This window comes from Vombatus ursinus, unplaced genomic scaffold (assembly GCF_900497805.2).
Source record: "Vombatus ursinus unplaced genomic scaffold, bare-nosed wombat genome assembly UNPS02014785.1, whole genome shotgun sequence".
Lineage (NCBI taxonomy): Eukaryota > Metazoa > Chordata > Mammalia > Diprotodontia > Vombatidae > Vombatus > Vombatus ursinus.
In genome coordinates this window covers 15,521,362-15,545,388 of record NW_020954563.1, presented here as the reverse complement: position 1 = coordinate 15,545,388, position 24,027 = coordinate 15,521,362, and the positions used below count along the sequence as shown (strand labels likewise).

The window sequence follows — 24,027 nt, the reverse complement described above, 5'->3', positions numbered from 1 at the left end:
TATGGTAGCCAGCACTTAGATAACTAGTTATGAATGTTATTCATGAACTATTAAAGGAGTTTAGATGTTTGAATATCAGTCATCAATCAACATTTATTAAGCACCTTACTGTGTGCCAGGTACTATACTAGGGTCTCAGAACACAAAGACAGAAGTGAAAAATTTCTTGCCTAAAAGGAGCTTATATTCCATCTACATCCCTAACTTTTGAGGTTATATGATAGGTATTGATTATGAACTGTAGTTTCAAAGAGTGTATACTGGACTAAGTGGACCATTGGCCTGACCCAGAAAATCTTTTCTTATTTATTTACATTGGCTTAAGGCCTGCGCCGCCCTGCCCCCCCCCCCCCCGTAAATGGGTTACTTTTATTAGGGCTGCCAACTCAAATATTTTTAAATGCTTGTCATCAGAGTTCTTTAGAAATCAGTCTCACATTGTTTACATTTACTTGTTTAGAATCTTAGACTAGTATATTCTTTTTAACTATAGTCATTTATTTTGGCTATTCTAATCACACCACTAAATTGCATATTCCATTCATTTAAAGACTGTTTATTGAACAGCCATTATGTGCTTAGTACTGTACTGTGTCCTTGGACCCTTCAAAAAAAGTTTTAAGTTGAGATCCCTGCACTTTGGAAGCTTACTTACCATTTTGTGAAGGAATTAAAGCTGGTGTACATACAGCAATTAGAAAGGGCTTCCTAAAGGAGGTCAGATTTAAACTGGTTAATGTGAAAGGCAGTATGATGTAATGGGAAGAGTGCTGGACTTGGAGCCAGGAAGATAGTAGTTACATGAGCATGGGCAAAGCATTTAACATCTCTGAGCTTCTTCTAAAGACTTAAAAGGAGGGGTTGTAGTGTACATTGTTGAGGGAATTTCCACACCAAAAAAATATGTATTCTTGAACATTTTGATATAATTAGAAAGGAGGGTGAAAAGAATTTTGAGTAGGGGAAGATATTATGAATAAAAGCTCAGTGGTAGTTCTAAACAGACCCAAACTGCAGAAAAAAAGTATAGTGGACTCAGATTGTGAAAGTATTTGAATGGCAGGACAGTTTGGACTTTTTACTGGAGGCATTGGGGAGCCATTGATGGTTTTTGAGAAGAGGAGGTAGTTGACATGAAAGCAGTGCCATATGAAGAAGTAGAGAGTGATTGGATAAAGGGGTTAAAGCCAAGTGCAAGATATTCGATAGTTTCTAGACTGAGGCGTTGGCAAAAGTGGTATCTCTAGTATCTGCCAGACTTGTTCATTGAGATATATGTTTGTTATAACAAGTTTAAATCCAAATATACTTCTTTTTTTGTCTTTTAATTTAATATTTTATTTTCCCCTAGTTACTTGTAAAAATAACTTTTAACATTCGTTTTAAAAATTTTTTTGAGTTCCAGATTCTCCCCTTCCCTCCTCCCCTCTTTCTGCCTACTTCCTCTCACATTGAGAAGCAAGCAGTTTGATATAGGCTATACATATGCAGTCATACAAAACATATTTCCGTGTAAGCCATATTGTGAAAGAAAACAGACCAAAAAAATGAGAAAAAGGAAGTAAAGAAAAAATATACTTCGATCTGCATTCAGACTCCATCAGTTCTTTCTCTGGAGATGAATAGCATTTTTCATCATAAGTCCTTCCGAATTGTCTTGGATCATTGTATTGCTGAGAATAACTAAGTCATTCACAGTTGATTATCTTACAGTATTACTGTTACTGTATACTGTTCTGGTTCTGCTCATTTCACTCGGCATCAGTTTGTATAAGTCTTTGTAGGTTTTTCTGAGAGCATCCTGCTCATCATTTCTTATAATACAGTAGTATTCCATCACAATTATACAGCAGTTTGTTCATCCATTCACCAATTAATGGACATTCCCCCAATTTCCCATTTTTTTGCTACCACAAAAAGAGCTGCTGTAAATATTATTGTACATATAGGTCCTTTTCGTTTCTCTTTGGTCTCTTTGGGATATAGACCTAGTAGTGGTATTTCTGGGGTAAAGGGTATATGTGGTTTTATAGCCCTTTGAGCATAGTTCCAAACCTACCCCCCCCCCCCAGAATACCTCCCTTGTCCTTTCCCTCCACCCTACCCCCTTCCCCCCTTTTTTCTTTCTGAATTTAGAAGCTGTTTATACCTTTCTAAATATATTGTTCCCTCTTTATCTCATTCCCATTAATCTATACACCTTTCTATGTTCCCCTCTTACCCTATTCCTATCCCTCCCTTATCCTCCCCCCATCCTCTTGCCCTCTTATTTCTTTCTAAATTTAGAAGACTTTTATATCCTTCTACATATATGTGTATTCTTCCCTCTTTAACCTAGTCCTGATGAGTAGAGTTTCAGAACCTACCTATTTCCCTTCCCATCTAATTCCTCTGTATTCTTCCTCTTGCACCTCATTTGTATGAGATAATAGAATCACATTATATGCTCAGCTCTACCCCACTGTTTCTTTTGACCTACTCAATTATCGAATGACAGTCTTAGACATTTGTGGCTTACATTTCCACGTATAAAAAAGTAAACAATTTGTGCTTATTGAGTCCTTTGTAATTAGTCTTTGATGTTTACCTTATATTTCTCTTAGATCTTGTATGTCAAATTTTCTACTTTTCTGGTCTTTTTGCAATAAAATTCTGAAAGTCTGTCAATTCATTGAATGTCTTTTTTTTTTTTTTAAACTTTGTTCAGGATTATACTTAACTTTGTTGGATATGATATTTTCAGCCACAACCCCTGTTCTTTTTCTCTTTAATACATAGTATTTGAAGATCTGCAGTCTTTTTCTAGATCTTGTGTGATTCTAATTGTGGCTCTGCCATATTTGAATTGTTTTTTTCTTGTTGCTCATAATATTTTCTCCTTAACTTGAGAGTTTCAGAATTTGGCTATGATATTCCTGTAGCGTTTCCTCTGAGGATCTTTTTCAGGTGGTTGATCAGTGGATTTTCTCTATTTCTACTTTACCTTCTTATTCTAACATTTCAGGACAATTTTCTTTAATTATTTCTTATATTATTGTATCAAGATTCTTTTTTTGATCTTAGATGTCAGGGTAGTCCTATTATTCTTATGTTTTCTCTTCTTGATCTCTTCTCCAGATCAGTTGTTTTTCTTATAAGCAGTTTCACATTCTCTTCTATTTTTTCATTCTTTATATTTTGTTTTATTATTTCTTGGTCTCTTATACCTTCACTAGCTTCTAATTTTCAAGGAGTCATTTTCTTCCTTAAGGTTCTGGATCTCCTTTTCCATTTGGTTGACTTTCTTTTCATAATCTTGTTTTTCTTGGATTGTTCTTACTTTTTAAAAAAAAAAATTTCCTCCATCTCCCTTATTTGATTTTTGCGTCTATGAGTTCTTTTTGGGTAGGTGACCATTTGATATTACTCTTTGGGGTAGGAGAGGCTTTTTTTGCTTCAGTATCCTCCTCTGAAGATGAACCCTAATCTTCTCTATTCCCATTATAACTGTCTATGGTTGAGTTCTTTCTCCTTTGCCTGCTTATTTAAAAAAAAAAACTTTTTTTTAGCAGCTTATTATAATCACTTCTAATCACGGGGGAGAGGAGGTGTTGGTGCCTCTGGCCTCAGGCCCTTTTTACTGTTATTTTTTGAGCTTCATCCTGGGCCCAACCTCTACTCCTTTCGCCCTCCAAGCCACAGCTAGGCCCCCCTTGTACACTAGGCTGGAAACGTTCTTGCTCCCTGAGAACCCTTCAGTGGCTATGACCTTCAGTTCTCTCTTCTGGTTTGGAACTGAGGCCAAGAACTTAGCCCTCCTGTAAGTGCCCAGAGCCAGCAGTGTCCTGGCTCCACTACTACTGCACTCATTGAGTATGTGCTGGTTCCTTCTTGCCCAGGACCACCCAGGACCCCCGTCTCAGCAGCACAGCTGGGGCTGGCATCTCTTATCATCAGAGGCTGCCTCAAACTTCCCCTGAGTCCCCACACTTTTCCAAGAGGTGAAAATTTCTGTGACTGAGGTCGAGGCTACTTCCCAACCCAGCTGCCCCCAGGGATCACTGCTTGCTCTTTCAGCAGAGCTAACTTCCATCCTGGGATCTTCAGATCTTCTTGGGTTGTCCCAGGAGAACCACTGTTCTGCCCCCACTCATTTATTTTTGCCGCTGTATGTTGACGCTGAGATGCTATTCTGTCTTCTTTGTGGAGGAAATCTGGAGAGCTTGGAATTTTCTGACCTATTCCACCATCTCTCCAGAATCCTCTCCTTGAATTGTTTCTTTTTGGCTACTTTTTGTATTTTCTCCTTGACCTGGGAGTGGAATTTGGCTATAACATTCCTGGGAGTTTTCATTTTGGGGTCTCTTTCAGGAGGTAATCAGTAGATTCTTTCAATTTGTATTTTACTCTCTGGTTCTAGAATATCAGGGCATATTATCCTTGATAACTTCTTAAAATGTCTAGGTACTTTTTTTCTTTTTTTTATGGGGGGGTTAGTCAATGGGGTTAAGTGATTTGCACAGGGTCACACAGCTAGTAAGTGTTATGTGTCTGAAGCCAGATTTGAACTCAGATCCTCCTGAATCCAGGGCTGGTGCTCTATCCACTGTACCACCTAGCTGCTCCTTACAGAGGATTTTGGTTTTTGTTTTGCTTTGTTTTGTTTGTTAGGCAGTTGGGATTAAGTGACCTGTCCAGGGTCACACAGCTAGTAAATATTAAGTGTTTGGTCTGAGGCCGGATTTGAACTCAGTTCCTCCTGACTCCAGGGCCAGAGCTCTATCCACTGCGCCACCTAACTGCCCCTGGTTGGCATAATTTTTTCATGATTGTTTTTTAATGTCTAATAGAGTCATTAGCTTCCACTTGCCCAATTCTAATTTTTAAGGAATTATTTTCTTCATTGAGCTTTTGTACCTCTTTTCCATTTGGCCATTTCTACTTTTTAAGGAATTCTTTTCTTCAGTAAATTTTTGTACCTCTTTTTCTATTTGGCCAATTCTGTTTTTCAAGGCATTCTTCTCTTTATTGGATTTTTGAGCCTTTTTTACCATTTGGCCTATTCTGTTTTTTTAGGGTGTAATTTTTCTTTCTTTTTTTCAGTTTTAAAATTTACTTTAAATTTAAGTACAAAATAATAAAAGAAAAAAAAAACTATGCTTATTTCTACTTGTTATCTGTTTCTCTGAAGGTGGTTAACATCTTCTTTCATAAGTCCAAGTCTTTCCATGTTTTTCTAAGTCAATCAGCTCATCGTTTCCTACATTTCCTACACCACAGCAATATTCCATCCCAATCCCATTCTTTCTTAGAGATTGTCTGTGAAAATTCCACCCCTCCCCTCCAGTTTTTTGCATTCCTTCTATTCTTGGCTGCATAGGTTTTATTTATACAAGAAAACTTTAATTTAAAATAATCAAAATTATCCATTTTACACTTCAACAATGCTCTCACCTTATAACATGGTTTAAGGTCTGATACTACTGGATCTGCTTCCTTTACATCTTTTTTTCCCCTGGTTTCTTTGAAGTTCCTGACCTTTTTTCCTTCTAAATGAACTTTGTTACTATTTTTCCTATTTCAGTAAGATAATTCTTTAGTAATTTAATTGGGATAGCATTATATAAATGGGTTTATTAGGTAAAATTGTCTTTTTTTTATTATATTGGCTTTACCTACCAATGAGCAATAAATATTACTTCAGTTATTTAGATCTAACTTTATTTGTTTAAAAAGTATTTTATATTTATATTCATGTAATTCCTATGTCTGTTGTGGAAGGTATACTCTCAGGTATTTTATACTGTCTAGTTATTTTAAATGGGCTAAAACAATGTTGAATAATATTGCTGACCCATAGTATAGTTTCCCTATTTTTCTCTTTTGATTAAATCTATTTTAGCTCTAACTTTGAGATCATGATTACTACCCCTGCTTTTTTATATAATAAATTCTACTCCTGACCTTTATGTTGTGTTTGTGTATATCTCTCATTTTTATAGCATTTCCTGAAAGTAACATATTGTTGAATTCAAATTTTTAATCTACCAGTTTCCATTTTATGAGTAAATTCATCCCATTCACGTTCTAAGCTATAATTACTTGTATATTTTTCTCTGTCATGAGGTGTTATTTTCTTCTCAGTATTTTTATGTGCCTCCTTTACCAAGCTGTTGACTCTTTTTTCATGGTTTTCTTGAATCACTCCAATTTCTCTTCCCGATTTTTCTTCTACATTTCTTACTTGATTTTTAAAACCCTTTTTGAGCTCTTCCATGGACTAAGACCAGTTCATATTTTTCGTTGAGGCTTTTGATGTAGTGGTTTTGACTTTGTTGTCTTCTTCTGAGTTTGTGTTTTGATCTTCCTTGTCACCATAATAGTTTTATGTAGTCAAGATCTCTTCTTGCTGTTTGGTCATTTTTCAAGCCTATTTCTTGACTTTTAACTCTATGCTAAAGTGGGGCTCAATTACCTCTCAGATGTATGGATAGAAGCAAATTTAATGACCAAACAAGGTGACAGAATCACAGAACGTAAAGTATAATTTTGATTACATTAAATTAGAAAGTTTTTGCAAAGGTAAATCTAATAAAGGGAAACAAATGGGAGAAAAACAGCAAGTTCCTAAGATATATAAGAAACTGATTGAAATTTATAAGAATCATTCCCCAATTGACAAATGGTATAAGGATAGGAATAGGAAGTACACATGGGAAGAAACTCAGGCTATCTGTAGTCCTGTGGTCCAAATGATTGATAGAGAAATTAAATTAAATCAAGTCTGGGATTATACCTCATGCACACTGGCTTGGCAAAGTTGACAAAAAAATACAATTATAAATACTGAATGGGCTGCTCTGGGAAAGGAGGCACATTTATGCACTACTGGTCATATGAATGAGTATAACCAATTCTGGAAAGCAATTTGAAACTGTGCCAAAAAAGTTGCTAAACACTGTATATCTTTTGACTCAGCTATACTAGTCAGTATACCTGAAAGAGATAATAGAAAAAGTTAAAAGTCCCATGTGTACAAATATATTTATAACAGCTCTTCTGGTAGTGGCAAAAAACTGGAAACTAAAGGGATGCCTATCAATTGAGGAATGATTGAACAAAATGTGGGATATTAATGTAATGGAATACTACAATGACATAAGATATTATGAAATAGATAATTTTAAAGAGACATGAAAAGACTTGAAATGAAGCAAGTGATGTGAGCAGAGCCTGAAGAACAATTTAAATTATAACATAGATATAAAAATGAGCTCTGAAAGCTAACTCTGTTGGAGGTAGACTCAGGGTGAAAAATGAGATTTTTTTTGGACACGTCCAAGGTTGGAATATTTTGCTTGACTATGTATATTTTTTTATTAATTTTATTTATTTTAGTTTTCAACATTCACTTCCACAAGATTTCAGGTTCCAAATTTTCTCCCCTTCTCTCTCCTCCCCCCACCCCAAGATAGCGTGCATTCTGAATACCCCTTCCCCTGATCTGCCCTTCCTATTGCCCCCCCCCTTCTCTTATTCTCTTCCCCTTGTATTTTCCTGTAGGGTAGGATAGATTTCTATACCCCATTGCCTGTATATCTTATTTCCCAGTTGCATGTAAAAAACAATTTTTAACATTTGTTTTTGAAACTTCTGTTCCAAATTCTCTCCCTTTCTCCCTCCCCACCCACCCTCATTGAGAAAGTAAGCAACTCGATACAAATTATGCATGTGTAGTCATGCAAAACACTTCCATAAGAGCCATGTTGTAAAAAAAATAGCTGTATTCACCTTCATCCTATTCCACCTCCTGTTTATTCTATTCTCTCCTTTGACCCTGTCCCTCCTTAGAAGTGTTTGCTTCTGATTACTCCCTCTCCCAATCTGTCCTCCCTTCTATGATCTCCCCCTTTCTTATCTCCTTCCTTCCTATTTTCCTGTAAGGTAAGGTAGATTTCCATACCCAATTGAGTGTGTGCGTGTGTGTTATTCCTTCCTTAAGCCAGATCCAATGAGAGTAAGATTCATTCATTCCCTGTCACCTTCCCCTACTTCCCCTCCACTGTAAAAATTTTTCCTTGTCTGTTTTATGAGATAATTTACCCCATTCTACCTCTCCCCTTCTCCTCCCAGTATAAACCTCTTTCACCCCTTAACTTTATTTTTTAGATGTCATCCCTTCATCTTCAACTCACCCTATACCCTCTGTCTACACACACACACACACACACACACACACACACACACACACACACACACACACAATTTCCCTCCAACTACCCTAATGCTGAGAAAGGAATCATGAAATATCATCTTTCCATGTAGGAATATAAATAATTCAACTTTAATAAGGCCCTTAATGATTTCCCTTTCCTGTTTGCCTTTTCATGCTTCTCTTGAGTCTTGTCCTTAAAAGTCAGATTTTCTATTCAGCTCTGGTCTTTTCATCAAGAATGCTTGAAAATCCTCTGTTTCACTAAATGTCCATTTTTTTCCCCTGAAGGATTATACTCAGTTTTGCTGGGTAGGTGATTCTTGGTTATAATCCTATCTCCTTTGCCTTCTGGAATATTATATTCCAAGCCCTCTGGTCCCTTAATGTAGAAGCTGCTAAATCTTGTGTTATCCTGATTATGTTTCCACAATACTTGAATTGTTTCCTTCTGGCTGCTTGCAATATTTTCTCCTTGACCTGGGAACTCTGGAATTTGGCTACCATATTCCTAGGAGTTTTCCTTTGGGGATCTCTTTCAGGAGGTGATTGGTGGATTCTTTCAATTTCTGTTTTGCCCTCTGCCAAACCTTTTTCATCAAGCCATCGCCTCCTACTTTGCAGAGAAAATAGAAGCCATCATCTGTTGTTAGTGCCTTCTTCTTCTCACTTTAAAACAGCTTGACATCAACCCTTAATCTCTCTTTCTTTGTTTTAGTCTCCGACAAAGAGCTACCCTTATCCTCACCAAGGTCAATCCTTCTACTTGTTTCTTTATTTACATTTAATTTTTTTCTCAATTACATGTAAACAAAATTTTTTAACTTTTTAAATTTTGAGTTCCAAATTCTTTCCTTAAGAAGGCATGCAGTTTGATATAGATTGTACATGTGCAGTCATGTCAAACATTTCCATGCTATCCATGTTATAAAGGAAAACACAGACCCAAAACATAAATACTAAAGAAGGCAAAAAAAAAAAAAAAAGTTTCAATCTGCGTTAAAACTCCAGTTCTTTTTCTGGAGGTGGATAGCATTGTTCATCATAAGTCCTTCAGAATTGTCTTGGATCATTGTGTTGCTGAAAGAGTAGCTAAGTTATTCACAGTTGATCATCATGCAATATTACTGTCTGTATACAGAGGTCTTGTGGTTCTGCTCATTTCACTTTGCATCAGTTCACTTAAGTCTTCCTAGGTTTTTCTGAAAACATCCTGCTTATCATTTCTTATAGCACAATGGTATTCCATCACAATCATATACCATAACTTGTTCAGCCATTCCCTAAATGATGGGCATCCTCTTAATTTCTAATTCTTTGCTGTCATAAAAAGAGCTGCTATAAAACATTTGTGTACATATGAGTCCTTTTCCTTTTCCTTTGATTTCTTTGGGATACAAACCTAGTAGTGATATTGCTGTGTCAAAGGATATGCACAGTTTTATAGCCATTTGGGTATAGTCCCAAATTGCTCTCCGGAATGGTTGGATCAGTTCACAACTCTACCAGCAGTGCATCATTGCCGCTCTTTTTCTGTATTCCCTCCAACATTTGTCATTTTCCTTTTCTGTCATATTAGCCAATTTGATAGGTTAGTGAGGTAGTGCTTCAGAGTTATTTTAATTTGCATTTCTCTAATTAGTAGTGATTTAGAATGTTTGTTCATGTAGGTATAGATAGCTTTTCATCTTCTGAAAACTGTCTGTTCATATCCTTTGACCATTTATTAATTGGGGAATGATGTATATTCTTACAGATTTAATTCATATTTGAGAAATGAGGTCTTTATCAGAAACTTGCTGTAAAAATTTTTCCTAGTTTCCTGTTTTCCTTCTAATCTTGGCCTTGTTTTTGTTTGTGCAAAAACTTTTCAATATGATGTAATCAAAATTAATTTATTTTACATCTTGTAATGTTCTCTATCTCTTCTTTGGTCATATCTACTTGTTTTTCTAAAAAATGTTTTCTTAATTTTTTTTCTCAACATCATTGTCTTTTTGCACTTGTCTCCTCTGCCCAGTAGAACCTTCCTCTGTAACAAATAAGTGTAGTGAAGCAAAACAGATGTTGGCCATGTCTGAAATTGTATGTCTCATCCTGCACCTTTAATACACTAATTTGCTGATAAGCAAGAAGAATGCTTCATCTTTAATCTTATAAAGTCGTGATTGGCCATTCCATCTATCAGAGTTCTGAGATCTTCCAATGTTTTTTCCTATATTATCAACATCTCTCCTTGTACCTTTGATACCCTGCCCTCTCTTCTCCTCCAACAGCTTGCCTCTTCAAACATGTCTTTTCTCTCTCTTAATTTTCACTTTCTCCGCCCTTATTTCCTTTTGCCTATCTATTAACAAATATGCCTAGGTCTCCTCCGTTTTTAAGAAAAACCTTCAGGGCAGCTAGGTGGCGCAGTGGATAGAGCACCGGCCCCGAAGTCAGGAGGATCTGAGTTCAAATGGGGCCTCAGACCAAACACTTGACACTGTGTGACCCTGGGCAAGTCACTTAACCCCAATTGCCTAAAAAAGAAGGGAAAAAGAAAAAAGAAAAACCTTCAAGTAGCAGCTAGGTGGTGCAGTAGATAAAGCACCAACCCTGGAGTCAGGAGGACCTGAGTTCAAATTTGACCTCACACACTTACTAGCAGTGTGATCTTGGGCAAGTCACGTATCCCCAGTTGCCCCACCCCACACCAACCCTACACTTCAGCCTACCATTATCTCAAGTTCTCTCTTCCCTTTCAGAGCCAAACTCCTAGGGGAAAAAAAGCTATGCTTGTTGCCTCTTTCTTCTCGTAGTCGCTTCTCACCACTCAACTGAAACTTTTCCTCCAAAATTACCAATGATCTCTTGATTGCTACATCCAGTAACTTTTTTTCGGTCATTATCTTTCTTGACCTCTCTGAAAGTTTTTACACTTAACTCCCCACTCCTCCTGGATATCCTCTTCCTCCTTGGGTTTTTGTGACCATGCACCCTCTTGGTTCTCTTCTTACATGATTACTGGATCCTTTTCAATTTCTTTTACTAGATTATTAACCATGTTCTGTTCCCCTTTATATGGATACACTCTTTTTCTTAGTAATATCATCAGCTCCCAGATGTTTAATTATCATTTCCATGGAGACCTCTCCCAGATCTATCAGTTTCTAGCTCTAACCTCTGTCTCAAGTTCTACTTTTTTATCACCAATTGCCTGATGGATCTACAAGTGGGTGCTCTGTCAGCATCTCACATGCAACTTGTCCAGAATCAAACTCATCTCCCCCTCAAGCCTCTATCCAGGATACATAGGTTTAAATACCCAAGTCATGTCATACAGATTTGCCACCGGTGTCATTTTCTCTCCTCTTCATTCATTCTCATTCCCTTTGTCTTCATTCACCAAGTCTTGTTGAATCTACTCCAACCACATCTCTTGTGTCTATCTGGTCTTTTTCTCAGTTTGTGAGGCTACCACAAGGCTCTCATCACCACTCACCTAACCTGTGATGATAACTTCCTAATTGGTTGCTTTGCTTTTTATTCTCTTCCTTCTTCGGTCCCTCTTTGTCTTGGCTGTCACAGTAATTTTCTCAAGCCTCAGGACTATTCTGCCCCTCGCCTGTTCAAGAATCTTCAGGGGCCCACAGCTGCATCAGGTAGCAAGCGCAGACTCCTCAGCTTGACATTTTCAAGTCCTTCACAATATTGCTCAAGTTCGTTTATCTCTATTTCGTATCACATCGTCTTATTTTCTAATCATATTTGCCTAATTGCTGTTCCTTGTACATGAAATTACATATCCTTTTTCTGTCTTTGCATCAGGCTCTGCGCTGTACATGTAAAATATATCCTACTCCCTTCCATCTCTTAGAATCCCTAGCTCCCTTTAAGGCTCAGTGCCCAGGCTGCCTCCTCTCCTGATCTTCTGAATTGTTCTCTCTCTCTTCCTCAAATTATCATGTATATATTTATGTTTATATGTTGTTTGCCTGCAGTGCATTGTAAGCTTCTCAACGTTTTGTCTTTGCATATACACTGCCCCGCTTGTACTTCTATATGTGGTGCAATGACTCACTCAGAGCCTTGAAAGTTCAAACAAACAGCTCTTTTACTAAAAAACATATTTCAATATCCCAGAGAATTAAAGCAGTACATAAAGATAAAAACAAATAACTGTCTCTCAAGAAGGTTAAAAGGAGCTTTTGGGGTCTCAGGTCCCCACTAAAGACCTAAAAATTGCTTTAAAATTACTCTTGCTCAAAAGACCTGAAGTTGGATTTCATAGCGTCCAGCACAGTTAATCTAGAGTGCACCAGCTCTGTACCACAACTCCATTGCTTGAAATTACAAACTGTGATATCAGAGGATTGATAATGGAGTATGCTCGTCAACTCCTGATAGACAGGTAAAGGACTAAATATGTAAAATGAGACAAACATTTTTGGATATGACCAACACAAGAATCAATTTTGCTTGACTATGCCTATTTGTTACAAGGGTTTTGTTTTGTTTTTCAGTAGGAGGGGAGATGGAAAGAGAAACTAAATGCTTGTTAATTGGAAAATTTTTAATTGAAAAAACAAAAAGAAAAATCAACAGCCCCATTTGGTATTGTGGGGAGTTAACTCATACCTCCTCATTTCTGCCGTATTCTGGCCCACAACACTTAACATCTCACCATTGATAACATAGGTGTCAGCTTTATAGCATAACAACTCACTCCCTCATCCTTGTAACAAAGCTGAATGAGCCCTATCAGACAGCAAAAAGAGCCTGCATGAGTCTATTTCTGTGTCTAGTTAGCTCGCTAAGACACGTTGTTCACTTTTGGCCCATCTAGCAGGCTTCGGGCTCACTTAGGCTGCTTTCAGCCTATACACTTGGCTCATACACTCCTTGGGCTGCCTTCCAGTGTTAGCTGGGATCTGTACTTCTGTCCCTAGCCTGGCTAAGGCCTGCAAACTAGGGTGCCACCATGCTTTCCACTGCCTCATCATCTAAGGTGCTATTAGAGCTATTCCCTGCAGGCTGGTGGGTGTTGCCAGTATCACTGTCTCACTATTGCCAGTACCGACCATGCCAGGGTGTCATTGTTTTCCCACTATCCTGCTGCTACAATTGCTGTCATCTACCCAGTGCGTAGAATAGTACGCTGCACATAAGTGCTTAATAAATACTTATTGGACTGGATGACAACTTTATCTGGGCAATGTCCTTTATTTTCCCATTCCTTAGTATGTAGAGAGAATAGCAGGCAAGCTATTGGGATGAGGACAAAACTTCTAGGAAACCTAAAAAGGAGGAGTAAAAGGTGGAAGTGAGAGGAGAGTTATTGAGCTAAGAGGATAGTTAGCGTATCTGGTGTCTTATAAACCAAATGACGGGAGAATTGCAAAAAGGAACTTTGGTCAGGGAGGATGAAGACTCAATAAAATAATTTGATTTTAATAGAAATAGACTATGGGGGCCGGGAACAAGGATTCCGTATGTAAAGGAGATTGGTGGGAAACCCAGAGACAATAAGTATAGACCACTCATTAAAAAGTTTAGAAAGTCAAATGAAGTAGGCAAATTGGAGGATATTTAAGGAGCAGTAGGATCAAGATGTTTGTTTTAAGATTTAATTCGGCAAACATTTGTTAGAGCATCTATGATATGTAAGGTACTTTGTTAAGCATTAAGAATACCAAGAAAAAAGCAGAGATCATAGCAAGCCATTGAAGTTGATTGGAAAGGGGAGTGACATGGTCAGACCTGTACTTTAGGAAGATCAGTTCATAGAAGTAGGCCAAGTGTAGAGTGATATTAGGGAGTAGCTAGGTGTCTAGTTTGGCTAGAATTTGAAGTGTGGGAAGAGATGCATAGCGTGCAATTAGGCTCAAAAGGTAAGATAAGGGAAACTAATGTCTAAAGGTAGAAAGGAAAACAGCTGTGAAGAGGGGGCAAATGAAGAGGCTAGAGATGGAAGGGGGTTAATTGTGGGCCAGGAAGGTCTGGTATTAGCTCTGTTGAGGTAGCACTGTGAAAGTATGAGTGTAGATAAACATGTCAGATGGCTTCAGTCTTTTCTGAAGACCAAGGGTCCTTTGAAGCCCTTGCAGGAAAATCTTTGTTCATAGGGAACTGAAATTGTGGAATATTGAATCTCAGGGACAAAACCAACAAGTAGCAGTATAGTAAAAAGGGAAAATATTTAGAATGAGAAGATCTGAATTTGATTCTTATGTCTACTACATATACATATAAGACCTTGGACAAATGACTTAATCTGCTTAGGCCTCGGTTGCCACAGTTGTAAAATGAAAAGGTTGGGCATGATAATCTCTGAGGTCCTTTTTAGCTCTAAATCCTTTGAGTTAAATATATGTTTTCAAGATGTGGAATGTAATTTCATCTTTTCTATTGCATCTGTTGGTTTTACTGTTTACTGTTTCTCTTTATTATAAGAAGGGGAGTTATTGGGAAGTGACTGAATTTAAAAAAAGGTATTGAGGGACAACTAGGTGGTGCAGTAGATAGAGCTCCAGCCTTGGAGTCAGGAGGACCTGAGTTCAAATGTGGCCTCAGACACTTGACCCTTAATAGCTGTGTGACCCTGGGCAAGTCACTTCACCCTGATTGCCTCACTAAAAAAAAAGAAAAGAAAAAAAAGAAGATATTGATAAAACACTTAGAAACAAACATCATATGCTGTGTATCACAAGAGAACCTAGCAAGATTTATAAAACCTGTTGTTTTCTATACCCTGATGCGTGGGGGAAAGACTACTACCAGAAGAAACCTAAACTCTATCTCTAATGAGTTTAATCAAAGGACTTGGAGATACAGACAGTATTTTCAGCTCTTCCAATTAAAGTTTGGAACTTTGGAAATAAAGGAACCTGTGGGAAGTGAAAAATTGCATAGAAGGTATCAAAGTACACAGTTTGGTTTTCTGATTCATGACTTGAGATACTAGAGGGATGCACATTTAGCTTGGGGTAGAATGTCTTCATGAGTACTGAGAGGATTGTTTGTCCAGAAATTTATTGCTGTAATTCAGAGGGAAATTAGCAATAGAAAAAAAGCGAATATTTAGAGGAAAGATAAAATCAAGTCCAGATAAAGCTTTAAAGATTGTTTAAATTATATGGAGGACAAGTAATTTGACCTAAAAGGAAGAGTAATGGTGAAGGAAGTAAGAAAAAGTAAGAAAGAAGTTTATAATAGAAAATATTTGAGAAGAGGGAAAGAAAAAATATAGTCCCAAGTATCAGTATACATAGAATATAGGTAATAAACAAAACGAACTTGAAATTTTAACTCAAGGAGATAAATATAACTTCATAAATCTCTTCTGGACCTGGTGATATGGAGCCTTCATGACTGGACTATGACAGTGTTCAAAAGGAACGTTTTCATAGAGGTGGCAGCAGAATTTTAAAAGTATATAAATATGTATGTGTGCATAGATTTGGATATATATGTATTTGTATATACACGTGTGCGCACATGCACATAAACATACACACTGGTGCATAAGTTGGGAGTATCTAATGCAAGACAAAGACTATAGGTGGCTTAGCCACATAGACTGTTTATTTGATATAGATCACAAACCTGGCTTAAAGGTATTGATATAGTAGTGCTGGGAGGAATGCGAGGGGGGTAGAAGGAGTTCATTGAATGTTTGTTGAAGTTCCATTCTGTTAAAAGTAGAGCATCTACTATGTTCTCACTTTCCATGCAAACATTTTCATCTCTCAGAAGGTGGAGGAATTGACAATTCTGTACTCAGTTCTAGCCAATGAAGGAAGTACTTGATGCAGTGGAAGTAATGGAGAACCTTGGGATGAAGTGACCATAATTATCTTAGAATTTTTACTTTAGAGCCAAGAAAGGGGACTATAACTGAACTGCTCGGACGAGTGACTGTAGTTGAAAAGAGAATATACCACTGTGAGACTCAACAAACATATCTTAGACTTTAAGAAAGTAGGCTTCAAAAAGTTTAAAGAAACAGGCATGAACTCATGACCAAAGACTCCAAAGTAGAAGATTAGTTAAGAGGAATTTTTAATTTTTAGCCTAAAAAATATTGAGGCCAGTAGGACTGGGAGGGGAGAGGGTGCAGATTATTTGCACAAGAGCTACAAAGAAGGTGAAGTCCTACCGTTAGGGACAGACTGCAATGTTAACAGACAAAGTGAAAGCAGAGCTGTTCAACTCTTATTTTGCTTCTGTTTTCTCTGTCAAGGAGAATGATCTTCAGGCTGGAAAGGGTGAAACAAATATGGTTAAAGGGGAATTGAAACCCAAGTTTAGGTAAGGTGATAGGAAGAGAGCACCTCACTGCTTTAAATCAGTTCAAGTCTCCTGGTCCAGACAAATTGCATCCTGTTGTATTGAAAGAACTTATCAATGTGATTACTAAATTTTTGTTGGTAATATTTTGAAGACTGGAAAATGAGGACGGTACTAGAAGACCAGAGATGGGCAAACGTCTTGATTTCCTAATTCCAGAAATTATCAAATAGATTTGACATCAGTTCCCAACAAAGTTCTAGAAGACATTAATTAGATGGCTTGTGAAGATGTCAGAATGTAACAGTGATCACTGAATCAACATGAATTTTTATTAACAATGACTTATATCAAATCAAACTCCCTTTTTTCAGAGCGTTATTGCCTGGTTAGGGAAATATTTCCATTTTGAGCATACCTGGATTTTAGCAGTACATTTGACAAGGATAGAGAAATTTGTTGGATATGTTGCTTGATCTTTTTTTTTTCCATCTTTTATTCTAATTACATGTAAATTTTTTTTTTAACATTAATTTTTTAAAATTTTGAGTTCCAAATTTTCTGCCTCCCTCCTCATTGAGAAGATGGATAATTTAATATAGGTTATACCTGTGCAGTCTTGTAAAACATATTTCTATATTAGTCATGTTGTGAAAGAAAATACAGACCAAAATAAAAACACACCCCAAGAAAAATGAAGAAAGTTTAAAAAATTGCTATCTGCATTCAGACTCCTTCAGTTTTTTCTCTGGAGCTGAATAACATAGTTCATCAGGTTGCATACTCTTTCAGTTAAGTTGATATGAAGCAATAGGAATGTCTAATTGTACTAGAAAAAAAGGTTAAGTGTCATGCTAGGAAGATAAATATTGATTGGAGGGTTTGATGGTGTTAGTGAGGTTCTATATCAATCTCAGACAGATACTATTTGGACAGCTTCACAGGGGAAAGGATCCTTGACCTTGTCTTTAAGATTTTTTGTCATTGTCTCAGATGAAAACTCAAAAGGTAGTGCTGCTTATCCAGTTTTTGAATGAAGCAGAGCTAGGATGGGTATGACAGAATCAGGATTTAACAAATAATAGCCTGGAACAATAGCCTTAAAACCTGTAGGACTAAATCAGTAAGGAGTAAGTGTAAAGTTCTGTGCTTTGAGAAAATCATTTTACAATAATTGGTTTGATACCACTTTACATGTACGAAATTTAGACATTTTACATTATTGAAAGGTCAGCAAGAGTCTGTAGTGTAATATGGTGGTTACCAAAAAAAAATGCTATAAAATTAAAAAAAAAAAAAATTCAAACTACATTAAGAGTAGTATCCCAGAAAAGGGATGTAATAATCCTCCCCTGTATTCTGTTCTGGTTAAAACAATTTTGGAATGTTGGGTTCGGTTTTAGGTACTACATTTTATGAGGAACATTGACAAATAAACTGAAACATGTCCAGAGGAGGTCAGTAGGCGTAGCAGAGGGGTGCTTGAAATCATGTTATATGAGGAAGGTTGAATAAACTGGAGACAAGTTGTGGATAGGTTATAATATATATCTTTAGAGGGAATACTCAACACTGATAATATTAGAGATCCACTGAAATATTGAAGGGTAAATTATTTATAAACGTGTATCTCAGTTCATTTTACTTTAAAAAAAGCCATAAGACAAGGACAGAAACAATGCATTTTAATTCATCTACTTAATCTGTGTGTTGTATATTTTGCCTTTGAATGTGAAACAGGTTGTGTTTTTATAAATGAAAGGCTTTGGGATTGTTATTGTTAGCTATTGTAATTTTTGTCCTGTTTTGAAACCTGAAACCATGATGGCTTCACTCTTCTGGGTTGACTAATTTATTGAGACTTTAAACCCTTGCTTTTGTGTATTTTCCTCCTCAGGCAGCTGTACAGGACAGACTGAATGAGCAAGAAGGTGTACCAAGTGTCTTCAACCCACCTCCGTCCCGACCCCTGCAGGTTAATACAGCTGATCACAGGATCTACAGCTATGTTGTTTCAAGACCACAACCAAGGGCAAGTTATTTTGCAGCTGGGGATATTCTTTCTCCTCCATTTCACAAGGTCATTCATGTAGCAGCATTTTTTGCTGTGTGACAACCTTGGGGAAAAAGCCAAAATGTATAATAATAGACTTTTGTTGATTTCCTGAGTAATTTTTCTTTTTTGCATCATGAATTGAAAGGAAAATAGTGTAGCTATCCACCTGAAATTTTTCTTCAATTTTGATATGTCTGTTATTTTGGGATATTTTCTTATCCTTTAGCAATATATAGCTGGCTTATTCTTATGTGCCTTGTTGTTTAGCCAAGGCAAAAATGTTTGTCTTTTGTTTAACAAATCTTCAGAGGTATAATAGAAAGAACTGTGAACTTGGAATCAGAAGACCTAGGTTTAAATCCCATCTCTTGATATTTTTTGGATATGTGATCTGCTTCTTTGAATGTTAGTTTCATTATCTGTAAAATGGAGATGATAATACTTGCACCATGCCATAATGGATAGAGGGCCAGTCTTGGAGTTAGGAGGAACTTGGTTTAGGTCCTGCCTCTGGTAACTCTTTGAGACTGTAAGTTATAGATAGATGCTGATCTACCTTGGTAGAGATAATTTCCACACTGAGAGCTCCCATACCAGTGAAATCATAGGGCCAGACAAGAAAAATGGTAGCTCGGGTTTATTGGGAAGAAAATGGCTTTTAAAATATTTTTCAACTCTAAAATGAGGAAGTTGATCTAAATGATCCTAAAGGTCCCTTCCATCTCTGAATCTGTGATCTAATAAATTATTGTTAAGATTTAATTCCTTATCTGAGCTTTGTTGCTTCATTTTTTTGTTTGTGTTTTTTTTTTCCATGTCTCTTTAAGATGAAGGTACTGCTTGCTAGAAGTGTAAGCATAAGACTTCAGGGTCTTTGTCTGTCAGTTGTTCTTGGGGAATAACTGGAAAGCAATGACAGGGACCTTCAGCAAATTCAAATTAGGGTACTTAAGGGCTAGTAGAGTATATGGAATTTACAATTTCATTTCTTCCCCTCCTGGCATGATCTGCCAGTGCTTTGAAATATGAATGTGAAAACTGAGTTTCCTTGTAGTAACTTTTGATACTTGTGGTTGTCAAAGTAGGAACTCCTAGAGCCCCTGTGTAGCACAGCAGTATTGAAGCAGGGCTGTAGTTTTCATGGGAATTGTGTATCTTCATAACAAACCAAAAATAGGTCTCGACTATCCCATTAGCTATTAACCAGTTGATGACAACATCTTCATATCAGCATTACTCTTTGTCATTTTATCTACATGTGCTGTCATAATGCTTATGTTACTAATTTTATTTAACAATTTTACATATGTGGCATAAGAAACAAATGAAAGAAAGGAAATCAAGTATGTTAAGGGCTGCCATGTGAAAGAGGAATTAGATTTATTCTCCTTGGCCCCAGAAAGCAGAGGCAGATACTTACTTAATATAACAAAATGATTAGAGTTGTCCTAAACGGGAATGGTCTGCCTCAATAGGTAGAGGATTTCTGTCATGAAAAATCTCTAGGTAAGGCCTCTATCCTCATTTGTTGGGTCTGTCTTAGCAGCCTCTGAGTTCTTTCCATCTCTAAAATTCTAATATTCATTATAGAAGCTTAAGAATTAGAAGGATCCTAATACATGAAACTCCCTACCTAGTACATTCTATTTTTTGGACAGCTATAATTTTCAGGAAGTTCTTACTCTTATTGAGCTAAAATTAGTCTTGAAACTTCTTACCTATTGGTCCTAGTTAGAATAAAATTTATCCTATCACAAGGTAACATTTCAAATATTTGAGAGACAATCTTTTCTTGGTCAAGATCAGAAGTTCTTAACCTGGGAACTGTGAACTTAAAAAATAATTTCTGAATAACTATTTCACTATAATTGATTTCTTTTGTAATTCTACATATTTCATTTTATGCACTTAAAAGCATTCTGAGAGGATATCCATAGGCTTCACCCAACAGCCAAAGGATATCCATGACACAAAACGTAAGAACCTCTGGTCTAAATAGTCTCTTAAATTTTCTTCTGGCACTAAATTTCGTGATGCTTAGACATTAAAGAAGAAGATCTAGACTTGTTGTATTTGGTAGAAGTAGGACCATTGAATGGAAATTAAGAAAAGTGCATTTCAGCTCAAGATAAGATTGGTTAGTTGTCTTTTGTTCTTGAAGAGGACCAAAATGATGTCACTATTTTGGGGTCAAAGTACATTGTGTCCAACTCTGGCTGATCAGACCAGGCTCTAAACAGAAAGCTGTACCACAGGTTGGGCACAAATAGTCCATATGAATATTTAGAGGGGCAGTCTTTAAATTTACTCATCTCACCTTTCTTTTGAATCACTGCAATTCTGCTTTGCTTGTAGAGTATAGCACCTTTTTTGATGCAGGCACACCATCTTAAATATCCTATGCCAGTGTCTCCCATGTCTCACATTCGATTTCAAAGTTTTTTAGAGAGGCTTCCTTGTATTGCTTCTTCTGACCTCCATATGAGCATTTATCTTTTGTGAATTCAGTGTAAAAATAGTCTTTTAGGCAAATGTACTTTTGGCATTTGAAAAAACACGGCCAGCCCATCGGAGTTGCACTCTAGTCTACGGTAGAGTTTGAATGCTTGGCAGTTCAGCTTGAGAAAGGGCCTCAGCGTCCGTGATCTTCAGAATCCTAAGACAATTCAAATAGAAGCCATTCAGTTTCCTGGCATGGTACTGCTATATTGTCCAAGTTTCATAGGCATACAGCAATGAGGTCAGCACAGTGTCTCTGTAGACCTTTAGTTTGGTATGTTGTCTAATACCTCTTTTCTCCCACACTTTCCTTTGGAACCTCCCAAACACTGAGCTAGCTCTGGCAGTACACGTATCAACCTTATCCGCAGCATTCAGAATTTCTCCATTTGCTGTAACCAGTGGTTATATTTGATGGTCTCCATTTGATATAACACGTATGGAAGATACGGTGCTGGCTGGTGGAAAATCTCTGGTTTTGTTTTGTTTTTTGTTTTTTGTTTTTTTGTTTTTGTTTTGGTGTTAATTGTTAGACCAAAATTAGCACAAGCATCAGAGAATTAATCCATATTTTGTTGCATATCAGCCTCACCACAGAGGCTGCGTTGAGTGCACAGTCTTCTGTGAACAGTCATACACTAACTATCCCTCTGTTTTTTAGTCTTGGTTTGTAGTCTTTTCAGGTTGAACAGTTTACCGTCAGTGTAGTAGTTAATTTTGACACATTTTTTGTCCTCATTGAAGGAATCCAACATCTCTGAAAACATCATGCTAAAAAGCATGGGAACAAACATACAGCCTTGCTTTACTCCACTGGTGACTGAGAAAGCTGGAGAACATTGTCCATTATCCAGAACCTGGGCAAGTATGCTGTCAAGAAACTTATATACAATGCTGATGAACTTTCCTGGACAACCAAATTTTGCCAGAATTTTCCACAAGCCTTCATGACTGACCGTATCAAAGACCCTCATTAGATTGACAGATGTCGTATACAGACCTTTGTTCTGCTTGTGGCATTTCTCCTCAAAAAATGTAATGGGTTGCCACAGGTGGTTATAAGTTTCCCATGACTGGAGGTTGTTATGAGTTGTTGTGAGACATAGAACTAAAGGGGTAGTAGAGATAAGACAATACAACCACCTCATTTTACAGAGGAAGTTTTAGTAGTTAAGTGAATTTCCTAATGTCAAGAAAGTAGTAAATAGCAGAATTAGGATTTGAATCAAAGTCTTTTGACTAATCCACAGCATGGTGCTTGATGTCAGATAACCACTAGTTTGCATACTTTAAAGAGGATTCATGCTTAAAATAAGGATTGGACTAGATTACCTCTCAGATCCCTTCCACCTTTGAGGTTCTGTTATTCTAGTATAAAGCGTATTCAGTTCCTTCAACCATTCATCATATGATAAATTTCGAGTGATCTTGCTCTTGTGGTTGTCTAGACATGTTCTAGTTTGTTAATGTCCCTCTTAAAATGTGATGCATAAAACTGAACACAGTATTCTAGGTGGCATCTGACCAGGGTAGCGGACAGTAGGACTCTTCACCTCATCTGAAATCTTCTATTGATGTATGCCTAAAGTTGCTTTAATTTAGGAGGGGTAAGAGAGAAGAGGACCTAAAGGGAGAGGTCTGTACATGTAATTTCAACAATAAAGAGAACTCCTAGTGAGGAAATTCTTTTTTTTTTTTAATTTTTTTTATTAATTTATTTTGATTTATTAACAATCACTTCCATAAGCTTTTGAGTTTTAACTTTTTCTCCCTCTCCCTCCTCACTTCCCTCCCCAAGATGGCATGCAATCTGATATAGGCTATACATATGCATTTCTATTAAACATATTTTCACATTAGTCATGTTGTAAGGAAAAATTAGAACCAATAGAAAGAACCACAAGAAAGAGGAAACAAAACAAAACAGAAGAAAAAAAAAGGTCAAATAGTATGCTTTGATCTGCATTCAAACTCCATAGTTCTTTCTTTGGATGTGGATAGCATTTTCCATCATGAGATGTCATAGATCATTGCATTGCTAAGAAGGGATAAGTCTATCAAAGTTGTCATCACACAGCGTGGCTGTTACTGTGTACAGCGTTCTCCTGGGTCTGCTCACTTCACTCTGCATCAGACCATACAAGTCTTTCCAGGTTTTTCTGGAGTCTGCCTGCTCATCATTTCTTACAGCACAATAGTATTCCATTCCATTCATATACCACAACTTGTTCAGCCATTCTCCAATTGATGGGCATCCCCTCAATTTCTAATTCTTTGCCACCACAAAAAGAGCTGCTATAAATATTTTTGTACATGTGGATCCTTTTCCCATTTTTTTTTAAGGCAATTGGGATTAAGTGACTTGCCCAGGGTCACACAGCCAGTAAGTGTCAAGTGTTTGGTCTGAGGTCGGATTTGAACTCAGGTCCTCCTAACTTCAGGGCCAGTGCTCTATCAACTGCGCCACCTAGCTGCCCCCCTTTTCCCATTTTTATGATCTCTTTGGGATAGAGCTCTAGAAGTGCTATTTGCTGGGTCAAAAGGTATGCACATTTATATAGCTCTTTGGGCATAGTTCCAAATTGCTCTCCAAAATTGTTGGATCATTTCACAACTCCACCAGCAATGAATTAGTGTTCCTATTTGAGGAAATTCTGCTAAAGAAGATTGCTGCCTGCTTTGTGATTTCTAGTCTTAGAGAATTTTCTGTGGTACTGTGAGGTTGAATGACTTGTCTAGGATCACACGGTCAGTATCTGTCAGTCAGAGGGTTGGAGCTCAGGTTGGAACCCGAAGACTAGCTCTGTTCGTTGCTTTACGTTATTTTGGCTGCTGTGTCACATTCTGGGCAAATCTGGGTCTCTTGATTCCAGGATTAGCATAGCACCATTCCCAGTATACTGTATTGCTTTTCAATTAGAATACATAGATAAAGGAAAAGACAGACAAGAACAGGAAATCACATTCAAAGGCAAGAATACTAGAGGAAGACAAGAATGGACTTTTATTG

The 24,027-nt window shown here is 37.1% G+C and overlaps 1 protein-coding gene across 4 annotated transcripts in view; it reads left to right on the top strand.

Annotated features, from left to right (window-relative positions):
- FAF2 (Fas associated factor family member 2) overlaps positions 1 to 24,027 on the top strand; it is a 76,883-nt gene that overhangs the window by 17,842 nt on the left and 35,014 nt on the right. For 2 of the 4 annotated variants that reach the window (XM_027867134.1, XM_027867136.1), the window contains exons 3-4: positions 18,360 to 18,437; positions 21,762 to 21,878. In XM_027867134.1, coding sequence (XP_027722935.1) covers positions 18,360 to 18,437; positions 21,762 to 21,878 — 195 coding nt within the window. Of the gene's footprint in view, positions 1 to 18,359; positions 18,495 to 21,761; positions 21,879 to 24,027 lie in introns of all 4 variants that reach the window. The other 2 variants (XM_027867137.1, XM_027867135.1) reach the window with 2 other exon arrangements.